This window comes from Pezoporus occidentalis, unplaced genomic scaffold (assembly GCF_034315485.1).
Source record: "Pezoporus occidentalis ecotype Australia unplaced genomic scaffold, CSIRO_AGI_Poc_V1 ctg2, whole genome shotgun sequence".
Classification (NCBI taxonomy): domain Eukaryota; kingdom Metazoa; phylum Chordata; class Aves; order Psittaciformes; family Psittacidae; genus Pezoporus; species Pezoporus occidentalis.
Window position 1 is genome coordinate 8,877,374 of NW_026913855.1, and position 25,424 is coordinate 8,902,797.

At 40.8% G+C, this 25,424-nt stretch overlaps 1 protein-coding gene across 6 annotated transcripts in view; it reads left to right on the top strand.

Annotated features, from left to right (window-relative positions):
- Positions 1 to 20,549, top strand: part of MYLK4 (myosin light chain kinase family member 4) — a 79,280-nt gene extending 58,731 nt beyond the window's left edge. For 2 of the 6 annotated variants that reach the window (XM_062617762.1, XM_062617763.1), the window contains 11 exons: positions 298 to 317; positions 3,111 to 3,216; positions 4,050 to 4,143; positions 5,257 to 5,366; positions 6,484 to 6,625; positions 9,011 to 9,081; positions 9,822 to 9,950; positions 10,465 to 10,617; positions 10,971 to 11,043; positions 12,964 to 13,039; positions 15,313 to 16,974. In XM_062617762.1, coding sequence (XP_062473746.1) covers positions 298 to 317; positions 3,111 to 3,216; positions 4,050 to 4,143; positions 5,257 to 5,366; positions 6,484 to 6,625; positions 9,011 to 9,081; positions 9,822 to 9,950; positions 10,465 to 10,617; positions 10,971 to 11,043; positions 12,964 to 13,011 — 946 coding nt within the window. In that variant the 3' untranslated portion in view covers positions 13,012 to 13,039; positions 15,313 to 16,974. Of the gene's footprint in view, positions 1 to 297; positions 318 to 3,110; positions 3,217 to 4,049; positions 4,144 to 5,256; positions 5,367 to 6,483; positions 6,626 to 9,010; positions 9,082 to 9,821; positions 9,951 to 10,464; positions 10,618 to 10,970; positions 11,044 to 12,963; positions 13,051 to 15,312; positions 17,477 to 17,558 lie in introns of those variants that run through there. The other 4 variants (XR_009964595.1, XM_062617759.1, XM_062617761.1 and 1 more) reach the window with 4 other exon arrangements.
- The last annotated feature ends 4,875 nt before the right edge of the window (positions 20,550 to 25,424 follow it).

The following is a 25,424-nucleotide window of genomic DNA, read 5'->3' on the forward strand; positions in this document are numbered from 1 at the left end:
ACAGAGTGAAATTCCAATGTTCTCCCATTGCTTTAAAGATGAGATTGATAGCGAAACATTAAAGTTAGAAGAGCTTAGGTGAAGATTTCGGTACTGGGGAAACACTTTGCTGTCATGATTAACTTAGGGGTAATTTTTATTACTGAAAGTGAGTATTAAAACAATTTATTTTACACCATGAAGAAAAATAAGCTAATGTTATTTGAATGCAATATACTGTAGGCATTTTTTACCTATGTTTCTAAATTGCTTTGATTTAAATGTACCCTGCACTAATGCAATGTTTTGTCCTTGCAGGTGTAAAGGCTGCGAAAAAGGTACAGGAAATTATAGTTGAGTCGCTGAGCAGACCTTCCAATTTGAGTATAGTGGTAGCAGTAAGCATGGATTGAATGTTGAAGGCCTAATCAAAGATGACCATGAAAAGAGCAGGGTAGATGCAGAAAGTGCTGATGGCACATGTAAAACTAAAAAAAACAAGCTCTTATAGGAAGTATTCCTAAAGGCAAAGCATTTGATTCCACTGTAATAATCAGAGAGACATCTGTAGAAGAGAATGATTTCATGATTGCAATTAGTAGGGGGAAAAGGTGTGCATGGTAGCTCTGACAGGAAGCAATTGTTCATGGGCCATATCCTAAGCTGATGGGAAATAACATGGTTCTATTTGCTACCATCTTAGAGGCTTCAGTTCTGGCACAAACTAGTCATAACTGGCGTGCTTCTGCCACAACTAGTCCACTAATACTATCCACTTTCCCTCTTCTTTTAACAATAGAGCTAAAAGTCCTAAGTTTAAACTGGTGGGAGAAATTTTGTCATCTGTGGCAAAATTGGTTGACCTGTGGAAGTGCTGAGAGCATGAGTTAACACAGAATCTGCAATGCTCAGAGTGTAGCCTGCAAAGCAGCTTGGTCATATTTGTACTTTTGCAATCTGAAGTGAGAACAACTGCAGCCTATAAAATAAAGAAATATATTTTTGTGTGGAAGCCCGACTGAAGCTGTTGAACACACAGAGAAATGTTGCTCGTGCACCAAACTCTGAAGCAGTACTCACCAGCATAAGGCAGAGATTTCTATTATTAGACCTCCAGCTTGAGAATTTCACTGCCTATCCTTGTGTATGAAATGATGATACATGAGAGAATGGCATGAAGGATTTGAAGTTGTATGTGTATGCATGTGCATGCATAGGACTGAAAATAAATTGCTTTGCTTTGGGAATGGGGGGAGAGTAGGAAATGGAAACATTTCTTAAATGTTTGTGTTAGGCTCTTTAGCAGGAAAACAGTAGATAGCGTATTTAAAATTTAAACTCCATAAGCTGTCCCGAGCTCTGCCACATTATTAAGGATGACATTAAGGTTAAGAGTGTCTCTCTTGGAGCATCTTTAATCTGTAATAGGAATTCATAGTTGAATAGAGAGAAATCCCTTCTGGTGTGCAGGAAAAAAAAGTAGAGGGTCTGTCACTGGGAAAATCTTGAAGCTTAAAACTTAGACATAGTTTCAAAGAGGCACTCTGGCCTCTTTAGAAGAGCACATCCTTGCTCAGATTTTGGTAATATTTGGGAGCTGAGCTTTCAGAGAGACATTTTCTTCTGTCACTTACAAGCCCTTACAAGGTCTCTTGGAGTTTGTGTATGAAAATTCTGCCTTTAGGGTAGAGGTTTTCTTGGCATTTTGTGGGTCTCAGTAATACACAAAGGCCCATACTTAAGGTTGTGCAGTTCAGACTGTGCAGAGTCCCAAGTAAGTGGCAAACTTCCAGAAGCCCCAGCTTTTCACAATTCCTTGACCATGAACTAACTTCCTGACCATGTAAGTTATTAACAGTCAAAAAAAAATATTCTAGGTACACAGCTGGTGTCCTGAAAAATGGACATTCACTGTGAATAAGGACAATCTACTGCTCCATTAATGACCAAAGTGTTCCTGCCAGCTACATGCTGTCATGGGTTATATTTGTTTGTGTTTTTAATCATTTTCACTGGAGTAATGAATGGTTTTAAACTTGCTCAACAAGCCTCTCACAAAAGGGAGCCGGCATTCCAAACCAGAGAGCTCATGTTGAAACACTGGGGCTCTAGCCCTCCCAACCAGTTGAAGAAGTATTTGTCACCTTGGTCAGCCAGAGGTCACTCTCGGGGATATCAATCAAATGCAAAACAACGTGGGTATGAAATTGAAGTCACAACACCCTGCAAAAAATCCAAAGAGAAATTAGGCGTGGAGGGCTGGTCTCCAGCAGGGATTTTGACATCAGGAAGTCAGAATGGTCCAGCATGTGGAGGTCCAGACAATAATACCAGAGACCTGCATTTGTGCCGAAACTCCATAGCTGCTGCAATGTGTTCTTGGGAACCTGTCCCTTCTCTGTGCTCCTCCTTACCTTTTTACCTGCCATCTTTTTTTAACGACAGAAAGTCTTCAGAGCAGCATGTGACAGTTACCATGTGTCCTACCATACCGGGTCCTGAGCCATACTGGACATCCCAGGTGCTGCCTGCCAGGGTGAAACTCCCTCCTGTTCACAAGCAATAAATGTGTTTTTAAAGGTTTTGACCATGCTGTGGAAAATGACAAGTTGTGTCAATCAGTAGAGGAGGGGATTCTTCACTATGAAAAGCAAAACCTGGAAAGTAGCCTCTTTTAGCTGGCCTAGAGCAGGTCTCTTCCTACCTGACTGGAGAATTGCAGTACACAGTCAACTACTAACAGTCCCTGAAGGGGGATGGAGGGCTAATCAGAGAAAAAGCCGAATTCCTTCCAAACAAATTGCTGAGGCCATTTGTGGACATGAAATTACATTGGTTTAGTCTAGCAGTCTTCATTTTGCCTCTTGCTACTGTTATGCAGAAGATGGCAACTTAATAAAAAAGTCCTTGTCTTGGTAGTGTTGCTCCCCAACAACACCCTGCCTTCTGAGCCAGAGCTCTTGCATTAAGCCCCTTCTTCAATAACGGAAAAAGACTTGTCTGTAAAATATACAGGAGGTGTATTCAGTTCTTAAATGAGCTTAGCTGGGGAAAAGAGGGACTAAAACATGAGATAGACAAGTACTGCATGTGACCACTATTATGCTATCTGTCTGTTTTTTCTTTTGTAGACAATAGTCCTACTCCACCAGCACCATTTGATCACCGGATTGTCTCAGCCAAAAGGGTGGGGATCAGCAGTTATTATAACGTCAGTGAGAATGAAATCCTGGGAGGGTAAGTCAGATGAAACCAATCGATACGGAAAACAGGGCACAAATTTACAGACAAGCATGCTGGAAGGTGGATGGAAACAACATGCCTCACTAGAGCCAAAGTCATCAAAGTCTAAGCTCTAACAGTGCTTTAGAAAGGGGTGAAAATGGGAGGCTGATTTTACTGTGTGGGTGAATTTTGGCTTAAGCTTTGGCATCAGCAGACTTGGTTTATATTGGGTATTGTTCTAGGTCAGCCAGCTGCCCTCAGGCTTTATGACAGTGCTCCTAGGATGCTGTAATGCTTTACCTCACGTTGCAGCCTGCAGGACGTAGAGACATGTTGTAGTCTTCTTTCTCTCAGTAGGTTCCATCCCTGAAAATGCATGCATGTTTTCAGATAGATCAGCAGGCTAATCTGACAGGCCATGTAGTTGCATTATCTCTCATGCTGACATTGTTTAGGAAAGAGTAATATTGACATTTCTGATGGCAGTATGGTCTTGGGTAAAGCTTTGTTTCATCAGAAGATCACAGATTGCTCACATAAGCAAGCTGTTACCCTGACATTATGTTGACTTCTCCAGGATTAGTCATTGCATGTTATGAGGTGAGTAAAGTGAATCACAGAAGTGGGATAATATCAGCTAGCACAATGGGTGATTTTGGTGTGCGTAATTGAGCAGTAGCAAATCTAATCTACACAACAAAATAGCAATAGAGTAACTGAAAATGGAATTTAGTAAGGAGAGGATAATTTCTGATGTTTATAACCTAGTTTACATTCAGGGATAACATCAGTACCACTGGCTGATTTATTTTTTTTCCCCTCTTTTATTTTTTTTTCTCCCTCAGAGGACGATTTGGTCAAGTGCATAAATGTGAAGAGAAAGCAACAGGTCTCAAGCTAGCAGCCAAAATTATAAAAGCAAAAGGTCCTAAACAGAAGGTTGGTAGAATGTGACTTTAGTCTTTTGTTCCCCAATGGATCCCACATCTTCAGTGCATGTGATCTACACAACAAACCATGGGCAAGTGGCTCACAAGCCATCACACTCATAGGAGCTGCTGGATTACCATTGGCTTTAGTTCTATTTCCCTTCTCCAGAACTTCTAGTAACTCATCAAAGTCCTCTTTTTGGATTTTCCCTCTTATGTTTTCCAGCTTTCTTTTCAGCATTTTGTGTCATTTTGGCTTTCTTTTTTAACTTTCTGCTGTTAATTCTATTAGTGTTTTCCTTAATGGCGAAAACATCTGTCAGGTCTGTGACATAGTGTTATTCCCTCCCAAGCAGACTGCAGCCTTTGCTGCAAAGACTTGATGTCACTGTGAGAGATACTGATAACAGGCGTGATCTGGGTTCCTCACATCAACACAAATACAGATGAGAAGAATTCATCTGGCTTGTTTTGCAAACTGCATAGCCATCTGGGGCTTGCTTTCACAGGAAAAACATTCACAGCATCCTTCGTGTGACAGCAGTGACACTAATGGCACTCAAGGGTGAGATTTGTCTCAGCTAACTGGGGTTGCCAAGGGCAAAGCTGATCACCAAGAATCCCCTTCTAGTCAACAGAGTGAGATTGACACACCAGAGAATGATTCAGCCCATCCTAAGCTGCACATCTGAAATAGTTCGGCTGAATGGAGGTAGCACTCTCTCACCTCTGACTGCAAAGGGATGTTTTGAGGACTGTTCCGGACTTTTCCTACACAGCTTGATTTTGTATTCCTACAGCTGGTTGAACCAAGTCCTATTCTGCTTCTCTCTTTTCTTCACATCCTTGAGAACCCACCACTTGTCCTTATGGTCTCTCCCTTCCTTTTCCCTCCAGATAACTTATTACTGGAGCAGTCCCTCACTTGAGCTCTGAGTTCAGCCTAGTAGTTCCTATAGCCTTGACATCTACCACTGCAGGAGTAATCAAAGCAAAACCATGTGTTTGGTTGCCACGAGTGAAAACACGAAGATAATGTAGATGTCTGGTTCAAACTATGTCCTGTTTCATGCAGCTTTCTTAGAGAAAAGCTTTCTGAAACAATACTCATGACTCTTTACAGGATGAAGTAAAGAATGAAATCAGTGTCATGAACCAGCTGAATCATGTGAACCTCATCCAGCTGTATGATGCCTTTGAATCTAAAAATGACATTGTACTAGTCATGGAATAGTAAGTGTGTTCTTTTCTTTCCCATTTTGTCTTTATCATTTATACTAGAGTTGTCAATTTTCTTCTTACTTTCTTCAGAAATTAGAACTTCTTGCAGGTGGATCAACAACAACAAAAAAATTAAAGGGAAAATTTTTCCAAAGCAGCCATTTATGCATTTTTTCCAGTGATGGTCTACATTGCTGGTGCTGTAAAACCACTGCTCCATTTGAAGATAGAGCTGTGTTATATATTTTCTCTTCAGTTTCAAATTTTAACTTTAGTTAGCTAAGGAAAGGACTTGTCAGAATATCTCCAGTTCTGTGAAGCAAACTAGAAGATGTCTTACACTGAAGAAGAGCCAGCTGTAGTTGTGCTTAATCCTTATACTGGGTGCCAGAATGGATAAACCTATTTTTTATGTTGGCTTATCAAGCTAATTAGGCACAAAATAGTTGCCTTAAAGTCAAGTTAAGCAGATGTTGTCATAAGGAAGCCAAAAAAGGCATAACTAAAAGATAGAAAGGCATGGCAGAATGTTCAAAGTTCTGTGAACGTGGCTCTTGGGGACATTCAGATAGTCCTCTGAATTTGGTCTAAATGATTAACATATCAGAAAAGGGAAATGCCTGTGTAGCTGTGAATGGGGAAGCTGGAGGCATTCTGAAATGTGATGAGAAATTAGAAGTAATTTTTTGTTGACTTTAGATAGTTTCAAATTGAAATTTTGGACCTTGTCTTTCTTAAACTCTGATGAATTTAAAGCCAAATTAAATACATTTTTTGACAGTTATTTAAATGCAGATTCTCCAACATATTATCTTGGTTTTGCATGTGACTTCATTAATTTTACTGGTATAAAATGATGACACAAGATAGCATAGGGTTCAAATTTCCAGACGTTCATGGGTATCAATGGATGGGAGGCTGGGCTCTCAGACCTTTAAGAAATTCAGGCCAGTAGGTAGCAGAACCCAGTTCTTGAAAAGTTCAGGTCAGAGTACAAGCTCATATTATATACCTGCCTTACTGAATTTGACTGTAAAGTATTAAAATAGTAGCATAAATGCTATATTACTCTAACTGTATGGGGTTGGACTTGGACTTGGTTACCAATTTACTGTCTTTCTCTCATCAGTGTGGAAGGAGGAGAGTTATTTGACCGAATTATTGATGAAAACTGCAATTTGACAGAGATGGATACTATCTTGTTCATAAAACACATCTGCGAGGGAATTCAGTACATGCACCAAATGTACATTCTTCATTTGGATCTCAAGGTAGAGAATTGAGATGTATGTTTTGTGCAATGACAGCTGTGGAAATTCTTATTCTTAATGGTAAGCCATACAGCTTAGATTCCCATGGCAGAAACTACAAAGGACCTTATTCTGCTTTCCTTAGACCAATGTGTATTTACTTTAACCACATTGAGATCAGTTAAATTACTACAGGAGTAAGTAAATTAGACAAGAATTGTGGTCATACGTCATCAAGCCTCATAGCGCTTGAATTTTCCAGAGACTGATTTTACAGAAAGCCAGCAGCTGACAAGTATCTTGCTATTTTCAATTTTGATATTTGGATCTCAAAATAGCATGCAAATCTTATTTAATTCAACTGCACAAGATCTCTGTTTTACATGTAGGCCATAGGGTTGCAATTATCTCCATTTTTTACCATGCAGAAACCAAGGCATGAGTGAGTGGAACTAAATTCAAGGGTCATTCAGGATCAGTAGAAGTCCTCACATGTTTTTGAGGACTACACTATTCTGTTGTAGTCATGAAAAGGCAGCAATAGATAGCCAGCTTAAGAGAAAATACATTAAAATGTACTTGCTGAAATGAAAGAAATAAATAAAAATAGTCAGTGGCTGATGTAACAAATGCAGAACATCTATGTTGGGCTAGGCAATAATTGCTACTGTAGCTGAAAGCCCAGGGAAGGGTGGCAGGTTGCCATGTGCTTGCTTAGTTATCGGAACTATTTCACTATATACACGAAAAGGCCCCTCACTTATTTTTAAAAAACAATCCACCAATTGCAAATTCTTACTTTGGTTGACTGCTAATGGTTAACTGCCCCCCTCCCCCCCTTGGAAAACATTTGTTGTGAGGGTATTTTTCATTAGGCTGTATATTTAAGTTGTCTCTTTCTTCCTTAACCCAAGTTTTTATCAAATAATAGGCTTGTTTCTTACCTCTGTTCAGTGCAGGAATAAAACGGGATGATGTCTTTAGTTTTATGACTGGCTGTAAAGCTTCCTAGTGATCCCTGAGCTTTGCAACAAAGCAAAAATAAACAAAAAGTGCACTAGATGGTTTTCTCTTTGGTGAGATTTTTATTACAGCTGCTGGCTTTGGCTTGTAATTACTGGGTTAATATAGTACATCTTTAATGTTATTAGCGTATATATTATTGCAGTGGTTAAGCAAATGAGCAGATGCTTGCTGGGACCTGCTTAAGTTGCTGTTCAATGACCAGACTCACTTTTCTCTTTTTTTTATAAACATCCAGTTACCTAGAAATCTGTCAAGCAGAAGTTTGCATGGTTCTTTGGGACACATTAAGTATGACCTTGGAGATGGCACAGTTTTAATATGAGGTCAAACTACTGACAAAAAGATACATATACAATCCAAGAAATTCTTCCCAGCGACCTCTTCTCGTGTGCTTGCCAGCTATGGCTTCTCCCTTCTGTTTTGCTTGTTCATAGATTGCTGTCAGTAACAAATGAGTTTGGGAAAGAAAGCTTGAAATTGAAAGAAAATCATCCTGACCATAATCATCCAGATCTCAGAAACTATGGACATCTGGTGTTTAAAAGTCCTATGGTGTTTAAAAGTCCAACATGTAAAATGAATTAGCAATGGTGGCAAAGGTTAACTAATGTTTTAAGTGTTGAGGCCTGTTTTGTTTCAAAGAGGATTCAGTGAGCAACAAGACAGAGTAGCTATAAAACTGCTGGCAGTGAATATGAGACTGTATTTTAGGTATTTACATTTCAAAGACAGTTGGCTAAATTCTGTTCTGTCCCTTCTGTATGAATTTGGCGTAATTCTAGGAAGTTAATGGATTCCTGCCAGAGAAGTGAAGAACAACACTTGACCCTATGCAAATCCCCAGAAGGATTTAACCTGTGAATCCTACCTTTTGCTAAAATATCTGAGAAAAGCATAAAGTTGACGTGACTAGCTTAATATATCAGTGTTCAATCAATTACTGCCAGAACATTTGTGAACTCAGAAACTTAACGTTGTAAGATAAACTTCAAAGCCCAAGAAATTATTATACTTTTTTTTAATCAGTGTCAGTTTATTAAGGTCTGTAAAACCACAGTGCCAGCATCCTGATACCCGACTTTGGAAGTCTGCAGGCTCTATCTTCCCTCCCCCTATTTAGTTCTTTATCTGAACTGCTGCCTTATGTCAAATTGAAAAGACAAGGGGAAGAAAAAGCAGTTGCAAGGCACAGAACACACAGCCCCAACTGTTGTGTGATAGCAGGGAGTACCTATGCAGAAAAATCTGAACAAGAAGGAAAGCAAAAAGTGCTTATAAGATATTTGCTGTGTTTTTAGTATTTTTCTCCCTACAGTTTTCTAGAAGCCCATTTTTTGACACTTGTTTCTCATTAAAGTATTTTTTGCTTTCTCTTTGCAGCCTGAGAATATCCTGTGTGTGAACAGAGCAGCAAATCAAATAAAAATTATTGATTTTGGATTGGCAAGAAGGTACGTGCATGTGTTCTTGCTAATCGTAAGTGAATTAGGAAACAATGAAAAAAGTCTTGCATCTCTGCAATGAAATTTGATACATAACGATCTCCTGCTGCTCTTAGGACAGATTTAGTATGTCTCTTTTAACCAGGGTTATCTTTTAATAAGGATTGTTTGGAGTAAAAAAGATTTGTTTGAAGCCTTTTTTTTCAGGTAGAAGGTTGAAAGAGGGCTGATTCTGAGTTAAGCATGCACATGATTATCTTGGAACCGCTAAAATGGACAGAATCAGTGGTACATCTTATCTGGTCTCCTGTCTCCAATATTATGAGATTCTTCAAAAAAGAGTGTAAGAGACCATGAAGGACTGTTACAGCATATCCCATGCTATATCACTTTCTAGTTTAATTAGGTACCATAACTTCAGTGAAGGATTTACTGGTTAAAAATTCCATGCCTATGATATGGAGAAGTCCAAAACCGATGATAACAGCTGTTCTGAGGAATCCTTGAAATCTGAATGTCTTCCTTTGTAATAGGAGTTCAGGTTTGCCCTAAAGTATGATATGAAGCTTGCAAATATTTTTCATTTGATATATGGGTATATTTATTTTTAATTTGTACCTCTGTCTGTCCTTGTTTTCCTACTGAATTTCTTGTATGCTTCTGAAATCGCTCCAAGTACTAGAGAACTTACGAGATGCAACTTAAATTAGATCTGTAACTGATGTCCTCTGTTAATGTTCATTTCCTAGATATCAACCCAGGGAAAAACTTCGAGTTAACTTTGGGACTCCAGAATTTCTTGCTCCTGAAGTTGTGAATTATGAGTGTGTCTCCTTTCCTACAGACATGTGGAGTTTAGGGGTCATTGCTTATATGCTGTGAGTAGGATTCAGTATTTGCTTTGTAAGCTGTTTCTGGGTTGAACTGAGTCAGTAGTCCAAATTTGTTGTTATATTGGAAGATGGACAAAATCTGTACCCAAAATAGAAAATGTAGGCTTCTTTCCAAATCCTATATTCAGTGTTCTCTCCACTTTTTTGGTCACGATTAAGTTTTCTTCTTTGTTTCATTGCACATCTCTCATGACTGTTTGAACATCACACTTCCAGAATAACGTAGACTGCTTGGTAAGTTCCCAATAGGTATGTGCAAGAGTGGCCAGAAAATATGACCCACCATGAAAGACAGTAATGCTTGGTTTATCAGGGAAGAAGGGTGGTTATTTAAACAAGTAAATAGAAGAGAGAATGGGAATGGTCTGGAGACTTTTTTAGACAATAATATGTTGCAAGATATGCCAGGAATGGCAGAACAGTCATAAGTGACACATTGGAGGTTGTGTACAGGAAGGGGAAAAGATAGGGGGATTGAACATATTTCTTTTTACTTTAGCCTCAGTGGATTGTCTCCTTTTTTGGGTGATGATGATAATGAGACCCTCAACAACATCCTGTCCTGTAGCTGGGATTTTGAAGATGAGGAATTTCGAGGTGTTTCTGATCAGGCCAAAGATTTCATCTCAAAGCTTCTCATCAAGGATAAATGGTATATAATCCCTATATCTTTGAAATGTGTGTTCCATGCCATCATGTCATGGTTGTGTCACTTGTGCTGCTCTATTGCAGAACTATCATGACTTTACTGTTTTTTTATGTCCACATAGAATATCACAATGCCACTTCATTCATGTTGTTCATTGTGTCCATAAAATGCTCTGAAGTTATCTGAATGCATTTTTGCTGTGAAGCAAAATTTACTTACTTCATGGATTAGCTGTCATCTGGCATAGTATCCTGAAATGACAGCGTTGCATGATGGCAGAATATATGACCTGTGGGAGATAATTGAATTGTAAGATTCTGGGAAAAACTCTTAATAGAATTCTGGTTTTCCTTTAGCTGGAGATTAAGTGCAACTGCTGCCTTAAAACACCCATGGTTATCAGACCACAAGCTCCACTGCAGACTCCAGGTCTCTAAACTTAAATATCCTTGTGTGTTGTAGATCTGCTGTTGCCTTCTTGTGTTGCCACATCGCTCTTTGCTTTAACATTTCTCTTAACTGTTTTTGAATCTTCCTTGCTGCTGCATTTCTTGCCACTGTGAGCCACATGTGTCCCTTTGCTTTATTTTTTTGTTATGATTTGCATGCTCATACTTGCTCATCAGTTCTTGCACATCTGATAAGAAATATAAGATCATGCGATTACTAAGTGGATCCATTTCTTAGCAAAATTAGACCTTTTAGAAAATTAGCACTGCATTACCATATAAAAAGAGTTTTCCAGCTGGGGATGATTCTGATTCCTGTTTTGAAAACCCTTTCAGACTCTCCTCAAGTCCCCCATGAGTGCTGTTAGATTTCATCCTACCTCTTCCCAAGGGATACCTATCCAACAGAGCTTGGGACCTCACCCCGTATGTATCTTTGTACCTAAGCAGTGTCTTGCCCTTTGAGGGTAGCCAGCTTAGTGGCCAGCACAAAAGAAGCAGTTGTTTGTTCACACAAACAATTCAGTTGGGCTGAGCTGGAGGATCAATAAGTTTTAAGTTGTTTTTATTATTCCTCTGTAAAAGTAGTCAGTGAGTTCAGGAGAGCCGCACTGTTCATGAGCTTCCTGTTGGCTGATTTTAAGTGAGTCCACTCTGGTTTGGTGGTTCCTGAGGAGATTAAACAGGTCTTGTGGTGTAAGCCCAGTTTAAGCCAGGTGTCAGAATCTTTACAGCATTTGAAGCGCAATATTCACTTCCTCCTTTGTTGCAGACAAAGCGCACCTATGTTAAATAAAATGCTGCCTAGGACATCTATAAAATCATAGAACAGTTAGGGTTGGAAAGGGCCTTAAAATCATCTAGTTCCAACCCCCCTGCCATGGGCAAGGACTCCTCACACTAAACCATGTCACCCAAGGCTCAGTCCAACCTGGCCTTGAACACTGCCAGGGATGGAGCATTCACAGCTTCCTTGGGCAACCCATTCCAGTACCTCACCACCCTCACAGTAAAGAACTTCTTCTTTATATCTAATCTAAACTTCCCCTGTTTAAGTTTGAACCCATTACTCCTTGTCCTGCCATTACAGTCTCTAATGAAGAGTCCATCCCCAGCATCCTTACAGGCCCCCTTCCAATACTGGAAGGCTGCTGATATATATCAAGGTGCCTTTTGAGCTGCAGCCATCATTAAGAATTAAGATACCATATTATTCGTTAAAAAAAATAACAGCAAAGTTTATGATGACAATAAAGCAGTATTACCTCTACTGATGAGGTGGTGTGGGTTCTGGGCAGGATGGACTGAGTAGTGGTCTGACAGCTCTGTCCTTGCAAAATGTTCCTGTTATACAGAGTAAGGATAACAAAAAGTAGTATAAAATGGGCAATAATAACAATCAAATAAGTTATCACAGTTTTCACTAAAATGTAGTTTTCATTAAAATCTCCCAGAACAGCTATGCCCATGAGATTATTAGAAGATCTGTAAGTGTGCATGCACGGTAAAATTCAGAGAGTTTGTCACGGCTACATATCTCTTCAGGGGGTTTCATGGGGTACAATTCAAATCCCTTAGTTGGACTCCAGTGAAGCTCCAATTCCTGCCACCTGGGGAAGAAGCTATCTTTTCCAAATGCTGCAAGAACACAGGCTGCTTACCTGCTGTGCTTCTTCCCATCACCAGTTTTCTTCTCGGGGAAACCCTACCCTAATAGAAACCTTACAACTCATGTGTTCCTTTTTAGCTCCTCCCTTGGTGTTTTGCTCATAGTTTTTGTGCAGCTTGAAAAATAGCTTTGCTAAACTTGCTGATTTTGCAGTGTTCCGACATTACCTTAAATGTGATTATCTTCAATTAATACTGCAGCAATGGCATCTTTCTTTTTTTTACCTCCTAGAAGGCGGCTAAAGGCGACTCTGCCTCCCAACCACCTCCGGCTCAATAACCGTTCTCAAAGAGCTGCCAAACAGAAGGTTTGTTTCAGGTCTCAAACGTTTCTTCAGATGTAAATACTGTATCCTCTGCAGAAGGGATCAGTGGGCAGCTGAAAACCTGAAAACAAAGCCACTGTCCAAACTGTATTCACCACCACCATCCCTGCTGTTGTCTGGAAAGTATTCAAAATGTAAACTGGCCCTATCACTTAAACCAAGTTACAGCAATGTGCAAAAAACTTCATATGTATGAAGCTATATGTGCTGCAAAACCTGGCCATTTTAGAGGGAATGGTTATGCTCCCACTGGCTCTCACGAGGCAGGGTTTCACCCAATAATTTTTCAGTGCTGAAAGCTTTCAGGTTTTCATGCTGTTAGGAGTATGGTTTAAAAAGGGTAGAAATATGAAAAGTAATTACTTTTTAGCAGAGACACGAGCCAGGCCCTCAGGGCAGCTCCACTAACTGTAGAGAAATGAAAGCAAGGTGTCCCCTAAAAGAAGCCGCTCCACAGTTCTGAGGACCCAGTTCTAACAGAGCACTTCTCTGTCCTTTGAGCCTGTAGCAACCCAAACAATTTTGGTAGAGCATCTCTCAGACTGTCCTTTTTTTCTGGCTGCCTGTCTTTGCCCTTTCATTAACAAACACTTCATTAGTGGTTCTCAGGCAGGCTTGGTTGCCTCCCCTGGGGATCAGGGACACTCAAGTCTGCTCTCATGTTCTGACTCTGGTCTTTGACCAAAGCATACTCACTTGGCTGCTTTGAAATCAGGCTTCCTCAGGCAGTACAGTATCTCCATAAACCAGTACACTAATTCCCACAGCCGCTTTTACTGGCTACCACAGAAATTGGTGCTTCTGTTGAAGGACCATGGGAACCTCTCAAATGTTCTGGGGGCATCTCTGTCCAAAACTCAGTGGAGGGTCAAGATGTGAATTAGGCTGAGAGCACACATACTGTAAAACCATTTCCTTTCTGTTGTGCGTCATGAGTAACAACCAGGATGCCAAAATAAAAGTAGTCCACTTTCCACCACAAGCAAGTTTTTAATGCTGCCATCATCCATCATCTGCTTGGTAGGGCAAGTGATGTACTGGGTTTTGTTTGCAACAGGGTTCGTCCAGAAATGTAAAAAAGTATTGTGAGAGGTTGAAATTTCAGTTCTGTTTTGAGTGAGATTAGAACAGATTTTATACAGTGTAGTATAGTTACACAGAAGTTATAGATCTTTCAATGAGCTATCTCAGGGACCTGAAACTCTATTTCTGTGGTACACTGGAGGTCAGTGAGATTTAAGGTGCCATTATTATATCCTGCTTGCTCTCTGAAGCCACATAAATTCCTGATATGGTATTGTCTGAGCATCAGCCTCTGTCGTGGGAACCCAGTGGGAATGAATACTCCTCTGTGATGCTCAGCATTCGTCCCCACTTCACTGGTGCTGGGACAGGTTAGGTGAAGCTTTGGTCTGATCACCTGTGTGCTTCTGCGTAGTAGTTTTCTAAGCAGGTTTTCCTGACTGTTACAGGACTAGTGCTTTTATCTGTATTTCCCATTTCAGCCATGAACTGCGCAGCAACCAAATGGTGAAAATTCTCCCTCTCTAATGCAGGAAGCACCATATTACACAATTTTCTATGACAACCAAAATCAACTTTGAGATAAATTGACCGTCCAACAGCAGTCAAAATTATTTTTAAATAAACTTTTTATAGCTTTGTAACATAGTAACCTACCCATGATCTAACTTGCAGGAAAACCTGGTTTTGGCTTTTCCAGTGTTATTTCCTCTGCATGTGTTTTTCTTTTTGGAGTTTATTTGAGTTTACTTAATGAGTGGATCTAAAGTCATAGCAATGCTTTATTTTTAAAGAATCCCTTTAGCTATTTTTATCAGGCAAGTAGTATGGTTACCACATTCAACCCAAAATAATACACTCAAGTGCCAGTTGATTTAGACCTGGCTTTATAAATGCTTGCAGTGGTAACACAAATAAATGGAGAGGTTTGCAGCATGCCTTTTCATGCTGTGATCTGTGTGACAAGAGAGGCAAAAAAACAGAGTAGCTGCATTTCAAGAGAGACCTCCAGGACTATTTCTCCACTCAACAAAGAGGCCTTGTCTTTTTAATATTGTATAAAACATCTCACAAATAGGTGGCTGCAAGAACCCTTTGTAAGCAAGAAGCTTCAGCGCTGCTTTTTTTTCTTATGCACGAAGAAACCACCATGTGGTTGTCCTAGAATGCTTAACCAAATAGAAAAAGTATACTGCTGAATTAACTGGATTCATGTTTTGTTTATTTTGCAGAAAAGCTGCTGTGTGGTTACTGCTGCTAGGAGATTTGAAAATATCAGCAGTCTTGGTGCTTTACCCCACTGCCGTGACTGAGACTTCTAAACGGACCAACAGCACTTTAGCCGCAGAACATTGCTGAGCTGCTGCTTCTCTATTCAGCTGTTGAAAGAAGGAAAGTATTTCTCCAGGTCACAGGAAGGTGTTTCTTATGGAGCACCATGTTCTTCATGTCTGGGGGCACTGCATTAGCTTGAATTTGTAACGAACCTTTCACCTTACCTTACATCCTCATTTACTTATTGAAGGCTCAAATTATAAGGTTAAATTGACTGTTTCTCATGTCAGCCTAGAAGGCAGTCTGTCACTGTGTTGTATCTGTATCCAAGGTTGATTTGACACTGGAGTCAAATAATTTAAAAAAAAAAAAAGAAAAGAAAAGGAGAAATTGCAGCCAATTTAAAGCTGCCTTATGTAGAGGATTTGAAGTTTGTTTTTCCTGTCACACTAAAATGAGCTAAGGATTAGCTCAACCAAAGTTAAATCTGTGTTAATGTAACACCAGTGGAAGTGAGAAATGAGGCTTTCCTTGCACATAGGCGAGTTTGCTGCAGCCGTGGTATGATATACTTCAGGATTTTTTAGCCTGATGAATTACTGTTCCTTTAAATGCATTTTGATTAATTAAACAAGCAAGAGAACAAGGCACTATTCACTTGTACCTGTGCAGACTGTCTTTTCCAATGGGCAGGTATAATTCGGAGTTATTTTAACAGAAGGTGATTTTATACCAGCTAATTTGTTTAATGCTAATAGGACTGATTAAGACTATTGGCAAAGAGAAGATTCAGTGCTCTGCTCATTATAACCTCTGGACACAAATCCAAATGAAAATACTCTGTTTTCTAAAGTTTTCTTATTTTGCTCCCAGACTTTCTGATTATTAACTAGATAAAGAAATGGGAGTCAAAACAGCTGAATTCTTTACCTGAGATTGTCTGCGTATGGCTCATCGTTAGATGAATCTGAGTCTTAGTTGCCTAGGTTGTGAGATTAAAATAATGAGACTTATTCCCTGCTGTATATGGCTTTCTAACTGCTTGGTTTCAGAGCTACATAAATGCAAAGTATAGTGAGTATTCTATTCAGTAATGCTGACGTTTTGTGGTGCCTTTAGATTTCCTTTGATTAATCCAGTTCTGATCGACTACATATTAATATAGCTATCGCTATATATTTATCTATACATTTCATATGTATTTATATTTAAATTATGTCTTTTTTTTTTTAAAGGGGATCAACATAAAGACAAACCAGTATTATTCATAATCACCCAATGAATTGTTTTCCATACCTTTGTCCTTTTTGGATAGTATTCATGTTGAAATAAAAGGGGCCCATTAATGGGACATCATGGCCATGACATTCTCTACAGCCAGTTTGATCCAGTGTTTTAAAGCCATCGTAGTAGATCTCTTAAGACTGCTCCTGTAAATGAATAGGGCTTCTTACAGCTGTGGAATCTAAGAAATACTGATGTGTTGTACTAGTGGTTGCAAATATATGAGACCCATTACTATTATCACACAATAACTCACCATGTAACTTTGATACCATGTAGAGCACTGCCACCTTCAAGTGCTTATTTGTAGTCTTAAATAAAGTAAACTTTGACTAGCAGGAAGTTTCTTTGGGAAAAGACTAAGCAGTCTGAAAGGAAGAAAACGAGCATATGACTTTTAGGTAGAAACAGGGCTGCTTATTGTTAGTTACCATTTATGTTTGCCTGTGCAAAATAAATAGAAAAGCTACTTTTCTGTCAGGGCTGGAGTTCCCACTCCTGTTCTGACTGCCCTCAAGATGCTGTAGCTTTTTGCACAGTAAACAATTCGATGATCCTATTGAAATGCAGCAAACCACTTTGGAATGACAAGATCTCATTATGCACTTTAGTGGCAGTATTGTAGGATTGGGTTGGGGGTTTTGTTTTTCATGTGGTAGATTTTACATGGGTGTGAATAAATTGCATGTAATTTTGAATCTTATTAACTATACTAAAATAACAGTGTGACTACAGTCTTATCTGCTTTGTTGCTCAGTTGAATTAAGAGGATTTGTAATTTATGGATATATACATCTGAGTAGTAATTAAGAGCTTAGTGCTATAAAGGTCAGCCGTGTGCTAGAGTGTGTTGTTCTGAGTCAGGCACAAATCTTCCAGGAGCTGTAGGAAAATGTGGTCTTGTTATGCACGTTCAGAGCTCATCCGTAAAATGCTCTGTCAGAAATACACACACGTGGATTACTAGGGAGGTTGGAAGAACTTGGCGTACTTCACACACCATGAGAGGTTAGTCCCTTTTATAAAGCATGAGTTGAGGAGAAGGCACCTCACTAGCTTCTTTCTTGTGCAACAGGGCGGTGTGCTAATGTACTGAAGGGATTTAACTTTCATACTAACATGGATAATGATGCTCACACTCTTGAGTCTTATCTGTAAATTGTCCCACTGTTTCATCCTTGGAACAGCTCCTGTGAGTGGGGGATGAAGTTGAGGTGGGGACAGTAGGAGGAGGTTGGACTGAACGAGTCTCTACAGTGACTGAAGGTGCCATTTGGTGCCCAGTGTTAAGCATAAGCATAGGCCTTCAGGTGTCCAGCGGAGGAGTTAAAAATCCCTAGCATACTTCTTGTTACTGCTCCATAGACTAGATTTGTGGCACTGAGTCAAAAGGGAGGCACATTACCAATATCATTATCACTGTAAGGATAAAAAAAATATACTGCTGTGTAATTATGATTGCTATGTATAGCAATATGCCTGAGAAAAATGTTTCCAGAGATGTTTGTTTGTATCTTTTCTGGCTGTTGTAATTTTAGCTAAATAATAACTTGACACAGCTTCTTTTTAGTGGCCTTCTAATTCTGTCTCATTGCACTTTGAGCAGCATGCTGTTTTGTGTGTCTGTTGGTGTGTGGAAGTTTGCTTTTGGTTCTGTTTTACTTTGTCCCATCCCTGGAAGTGTTCAAGGCCAGGCTGGATGGGGGTTCTAAGCAGCCTGATCTAGTGGAAGACGTCCCTGTCCATGGCACGGGGTTTGGAACTCAATGATCTTTAAGGTCCTTTCCAGACCAAACCAGTCAGTGATTCTATGATTTAAATATGTTCTCTAATGACTAATAGCTAGAGATTGCTATATTAAATTATTGTTTTGACACATAATTATTTATTTTCTACTAGGTAATAACGATAAATTGCCTAGGTTCTAATATGTCTATGCATCTATGTGAGTTTGCTCATTATAATTTTATTGTGTATCAGTTTAGGCAATTGCATTTGGAAACTGTGAATTACTGTGCTTGAGAGCAGATTTGGGTGTGAACGGCACTGTACTAACTGTCATTACTCCATTTACCTGTATACCTACATTCAGTTAGAGATGGCTGCATGTACAAGAGTGATACAGAAATATCACTTGTGGAAGGGATAAAGTGTCAAGATGCGGTACTGGGTCTGTGTACACCACTGTATTTTTTCCGATGTGTAAAAGTTAAAAGCCATATCATGGGAACATAGTGATTTATATTAGGTGGTGATTTGACCTCCAGGTTTCCATACAGACTCCCTGCTGGACTGCAAAAAAAGGAGAGGTCTTTCTGTTTGAAAAGGCAGTTTTAGCAGTAATGTTACAAAGGGGATGTTCTGCAGGCAAAACCTGCAGGAAGTCACTGGAAGTTGAAGGCACCCTGTGACTGACAGGTTTTCCCAGTCACAGATGTAACTGTACTCAGAAAAGCATGTCAAGCACTGAAAGACAGGTGTCACATGGTGCTCATGAGGATTAGGATGCTGTTATTCCCATTTCTACAGATGCAGCAGAGAGATTCAGCTAGAGGAAACCTCAGAGAATTTTGCCCAAGGTATGCTACAGTAGTCTGACTTTAGCATCTGGATTAGAAGCGAATTTATTTGGCTCGGAGTGGGACACTCTTGGCTTTTCAACTCTTTTTACATAGTGAATATACCAGATGCTCTGAAATGGGTAAAAACCTTTACTGCTGAAAGACGTCCACATTATCATGTCCATGTTTGTGAGCACCTGCAGCCAGTTGCTTCCCAGAGTACCCTCACAGCATAAGCAGTTGGCAGTCTGTGGTAATCCCCTCTGCAGACTACAACAGAAGCTACTTCTTAATTTCTTTTTCATATTCCTTCTAATGTCAGAAGCTGAATAAAGTTAAAGCCTAAGCTAAATTCTGCTATAACTTGATTCCAAGCAGAAATAACAGTGTAGCTCCACAGAATTAAATAACTGAAGTGCTTGGTTTAACTTTTGTGATGTGAGTAGTACAAAAGCTCAGTTTAATCCACAATCCCTGTCAAAAAAAAATCTACTTTCCTGACCAGTAAAAATAAAAAGAACCTGATTTTTTTTTTTAACAGCTAAGGAATCTCCATCGACATACGGTTTTTATGCAGTGGTTAAACTGCTGCAGTAGGAGTCAGGGTATTTTAGCATCTTCAATTTAATGCTGATATTACAAATCACTGACAGCATCTTTCAGCTGGAGTTGTGAGAAAAGTAGGTGTTTGTCAGCTCTAATCTGCTGATGGTGACCTGGAAGCATCCCATCCCTTCCTGTGGCACCACCAGTAAGCAGGGAAATTCCTAGCTTGTGAACTCTGAATATGTGTTAACACTTGAAGTTTTGCTTAGTGTCAAACCTAGAGTAGTGGTGAATGAATGAGCACCGATGCTCTAAACTCCTTCCAGTAGGATGCTGCATCTTCACATACTAGTTATGTCATCACCATAGATACTTGTCCTTGTGTCTTGTGTGAATCAAACTAAACATTGCATGAATCCATTTAGGGACGTTGTTAGACTATTTCACCTTCCATGAAGGCTTGGTAGCTGAACAATTACCTACCTGTTTCAAATCTTAGAGGAAGACTGGTAGAGATAATGCTTTGTAAATATGTTCTTTAGGTTTGTCCTTGGAGTTAGTGATCACATTTTGGTGTGGCAGAACTAAGGTTTGGGTACCCCAGAGCAACTTCTCTTGAATTTAGATGTCAGGCATGTGAGTACAGAATTATGAAGCATGTGAATATTCATGTACCATATCACTTTGGCTTGCATATCTGGTTTTGTAGATTAACTCATGTACCTCTGGTATGAATTCTTTTGTCAAAAACATGAAGCAACCTTGTAAAAAGATGACTGAGGAATAAATGCTGATTTTGTTTACTCCAAGGTTTTTGTTTGCTGTATTTAATGTGCCTGTCATTTACAAGTATGAATTATAAATAGTGTCATATTCAGTAAGTAATAGAAAGAAACATGGCCTTTTCTCCAACTGCTGTCTCCAGATACATGAAGATAAAAGAAGAGTAATTTCCACTGAAACAAATATACTTAAGTCAAAGGTTTGCTCAGACTCACAGCTTGTGCTCACCTGTTGTAAGAAAGCAGCTTGCTCTGAAAATAACTAGGACTTGAGGTGCTCTCAGCTGCAATTGTGCTGCAAGTCCTTAGGCCAGGTCACCTGGGAGGAAAGAAGAGATTACTGATATTTCTGGTGCTCGGTCACTCAAGGAACCTGGTGTCACTCTTTTCTTCCTAAATTGTCACACTTGGAACACTGGCTTGTTACTCAGTATTGCTCTCTGGGGAATGTACTTTAACCTTACCCCATCTAGGAGTTCATACTAATAAAACAGCCTGAAATCAGAAGGAATGTTTCCTGCAGAGTTTTAAATCAACCATAAATTGGGCTGGCTAATGAAAAGAAGAAGAGCAAAGGAAAAAACTGATAAAAAAATTACAGGGTGAGAAAGCAGGAAAGAATCTGACTGGCACCAGCTTGTATTCAGTAAGTAGCACTTTTTTCTGCGTGATTATCCACAACTCTGGTTGCAGCACTTGAGACATTCACCATGCTTGAGGAGCTTCTTAAACTGGAAGGCTCCCTTTTATATCAGCCTGTGTTTGATGAGCCTGAGCTTTGCAGGTGTAAGATCTAAGTACACAACAAGACACCCCCCTGATTAAGCCGTAAGTTGTATTGACCAAAGGCAGTTTGGTGAGCTGCACTCACCCCCCAAGCAGCCCTGTGCTCCCGGCCAACATAGAGCAAAGCCATTGCAATCCAGCTGGGAGGAAGTTAAGAGACCAGAGAACAATTCTACAACAGCCAAGCACAGGGCATGCATCTGCTGCTCCTTTGTACCCGCTCAAGACAGCCCTGAGACCACCAATCATTTAAACAGCACTGTGCCAGTTAACTGAGGCAAAGCTCCTTTCTTGGTGTCCTTCCTATGCAAGTAGGCAAGAGAATTGCCTTCCAAATTGGAGGCCTATATCACCTTCACACAAAGGCTTTGTTTCTTCTTTCTTCTGAAAAATGTCTTCTAGTGGGGTGCCTAATGTAATCAGTGTTGGTAGCAACACTGCTCTGCTGGGAACATCGTGGTACTGTCACCACATCTTGAGCTTGTAATCAGGCCCCAGTCCATGTCTGTACGGGGCCCTAATGAGTTCCGTAGGTATTCAAAAACCTGTTTGGCTGAAGCCCCAGAGTGAATTCCTACGCATAACCAGGCTCTTCATCTGCATTTCTTGAAGCCAGTCACTGTGTTCTAGTTTTCAGTGCTTCTGACCCTAGCGTAAGAGTTTTTGTCCTGAAAATATTAGCCTTTGTGCTTTATAGCTGGTGGGGAAGACTTTGCCATAGGACCTCAGTCCTCTCAACAGCTCCTGCTAAATGCATGCCGCTGGTGAAAACAGAATAAATGGGGATAAAATAACACTCAGCTCCCTGTATGTGTCTGTAAAGCAACTCCACACTTTTAGAATGTGTTCGCTAAGTTCATGTGGTTAAAAATATGTTGACTACAAGAAAAAATTCCAACAAGGGACGTTCATAATTCTCCATTAATTAATAGTCAAGCCTTTTTCTCCCCCAATTATTTCAAACACCTGCTCACAGTAAATTTCCTTTGCGATTTTTTAATGTTACTTTAATATTACCCAGAACTTGGAAACATACACTGAGCTTCTCTGATTTTTAATTATTTTCAAATTAATTTTAATTTTCTGAATATTTTCAGTGCTTCCCATTTGTTCAATAAAACTGAATTTCAATTTTATTTTTTTTTTCTTAAAGGCCTCCTAAAGTTTCCAGAGGCTGCTTTTATGGGCTGTTTTAATGAAAGCTTTTGGAAAGGGGCTGGAGATTTCCAAATTCCTTTCTTGAAGCCTCCTCATCCAAAAAAAAAAAGGGTGAAAAAGAAAAAATCACTTCATTAGGGATGACTCACATCCCCTGCGTACAGCAGGGTTTCACCCAGGAGCTAAGCCATCTTGTACTCAGAGTACTGGCTGGTGTGGTATAAGGAGGAGAGGGGCCAGACCCCCCTTGGCTCTGGGTGAATGCAGGGAGAAGGAGGGTGTTTGACCACAGGTAGAAACACTCTTGCAGCTCCAGGCTATGCTATTTGAAGGCCTGCTATAAAGCTTTCAGAAAGCAAGGAGCACCTTTACCCTCTTTGGACTGTGTCCTAAATCAATGAACGCCTTGGCAGGGAGTGCAGTGTGTGGGGGTCTGCCCTCACCACTGGTGATGGCGCTTGCTGCAAAGGGAAGCAGTGCTGGAGGGTTTGCTCCATGAGTCATGCTTTTCAGGCTCTACTGGGTGCAGGAGCAGGGCCATCACCCCCAGCAGTGCTGCTCCTGTGCTGAGCTGGCCACATGCACCCTCAGGCTCACAGCTTGCACCCGTCAGCAGTGGGTGAACAACAAATGTAGAATCACAGAATGATTTGGGTTGGAAGGGACCTTAAAGCTCACCCAGTTCCAACTCTCTGCCATGGAAAGGGACACCTTCCACTAGACCAGGTTGCTCCAAGCCCCGTCCAACCTAGCCTTGAACACTGCCAGGGATGGGGCAGCCACAGCTTCTTTGGGCAGCCTGTGCCAGTGCCTCACCACCCTCCCAGTCTTTAGTGAAGTCACAGCTTCACTGCTGCTGCCAACAAACCGGATGTGAAACTGTCTCTGGGGCACAACATACTGTTGTCTGTTGTGGACACACATCTGTGCCCATCGCAGACATAAGGAAGAGGAAGAGATAGGGAAAGTCACCTCTTTCCAGAGCTGCCTACTCCTCACTGGCTAATTGAAATGCACATCCTCTCTCTGCTTTAGGTGTCCAATCACTGTTTCATAAACTCTTCTCTTTGGCTATCTCCATAACACATGTAGGTGTGATGTCTGACCACTGAAAACAAGTCACTGAAAACAAGTGACCTTCAAGGTGACCTCAGTCCTCCAGAAACATGAGTACTCTTACAGATAGGGTACCAAAACACCCTGCACTGGACCTTCAATGGATCAACCCCGTATCAGGCTGTGTGATCTCAGGGGTCAGAGAGGATTTAGGTGACAAAGCCTTGCCTCATTAAAATGTGGTGGCCTCAATGTGGCAACTGAGCATTCCTGCTGCAGCGCCATGTTGCCTGCCACTTGGTACTCCTCTGCTTTGTCAGATGATTAATAATGGGTTTCTGATCCCTCATTGACAAAGCTCACTTCACAGGTAGCACTTGAGCAAGGCAAACCACCATAGTGCTGAAAGGAGCTGTTTAACTGGTGCTGACAATTGCCAAGTTTCTTCATTTTGTTTTTAGCTTTAAATTGCTATGGTTCACTTGTACAAACTTGTACAAATACCCATTGTGAGTAGTTCTCATATACTCTGCTCTTAATCTCTGCAGATGTCCGTGTTTCAGTGACTGGAGGAAGCTTTCTAATTGTAGGATGGTTTGTATTTTTTTGGAGGGTAGAGGGTGGAAGTGCTGTCTAAGAGTTATTCAGAGGGCCTGAAATGTTAGGCTTAGTCCCACAGCCATTAGTATGTAGAGAATAAGGCAAAGTTTAAAAGCAAATGTTGCACTGCAATTGTACATTCAGCTTCAGCAGTACTTGGCCATGCTCAGTGCTCCCTAATTGCTCTCCTCCAGATATGTCACTGTTTAGCAGGTAAGCAAATGTGGGCAGCCAGTTTGACTTCTGTGCCATAGCAGCACGTTGGGTGCTGGCCTCAGGACGGGTGCCCTCCTCAGCTGGGGCCAAAATTTGCAGTCATTCATTCATTCATTCATTCAGTCAATGCCACTGAGGCAGACCTGACAGCAATGGGAAGGTGATGCCCCCATTCTGAGAAGCATCTCAAGAGGCGGTGTGTGGGTCAGGTGCCAGCTCCCTTTGCACCTCCTCCCCAGGGCCAGGGAGCCCCAGTTGTGCTGGTACCCGGCAGAGCCTGCCAGCTGCGTACAGCTGATGTGCTAAGAGGCTCTTCTAGTACCTGCTGCAAGCGGCTAGTGTGGCCACGAGAGGTCAGCATTGTTGCTTCTTACTTAATGGAATGGTCGCTTCCATCTCAGTCGAGGAGCCGCTTTGGAAAGCCAAGTTACATACAGAACTGCCAGTGCCAGCTGGGATATGTAGTGCTGTGGCACTCCCAAAAGCCGGTTAGAGACCACCTTGCCAGCCCATGCATGTGGAGACAAGTGGCCTTTAAAACATCTTTGGCTAATATAACACCGCTGATTTCCAGGCACAAACTGCACTAAAACCAGCTTTTAACTTCTCCCACCCCAAGCCTGTTCTCAGCGCACCAAGTAGAAGGACCCAGAGAAAGGCCTGTAGGATGATACCAGAAAAGGATCAGAGAGCTTGTGCAATGTGCGACTGGCCAAGGTGAATTCAGGGAGATGGAGCTGGGAGTGCTTCTCACTGCTGTTTTATGCCATTCTCACTTTAGCAACAGCAGTACTTTAGGACCTCTGCAGAACACAGAAAACAAATGTGATTTGGGATTTGCACGTGGATCTTCTGGCGTGCATAGAAGAAACTTGCACACTCCTGTTGAAAATAGAAACCTGTCGTGGTTTAAACCCAGTCAGGTAACTCGTTTACTCACTTCCCCCCCTTTCTTGCCCTCCCCCTGCTCCCGGAGGGACGGAGAGGAGAATCGAAAAGAATGCAACTCCCACGGGTTGAGATAAGAACAGTTTAGTAACTAAGGTATAACACAAATCACTACTGCTACCACCAGTGATA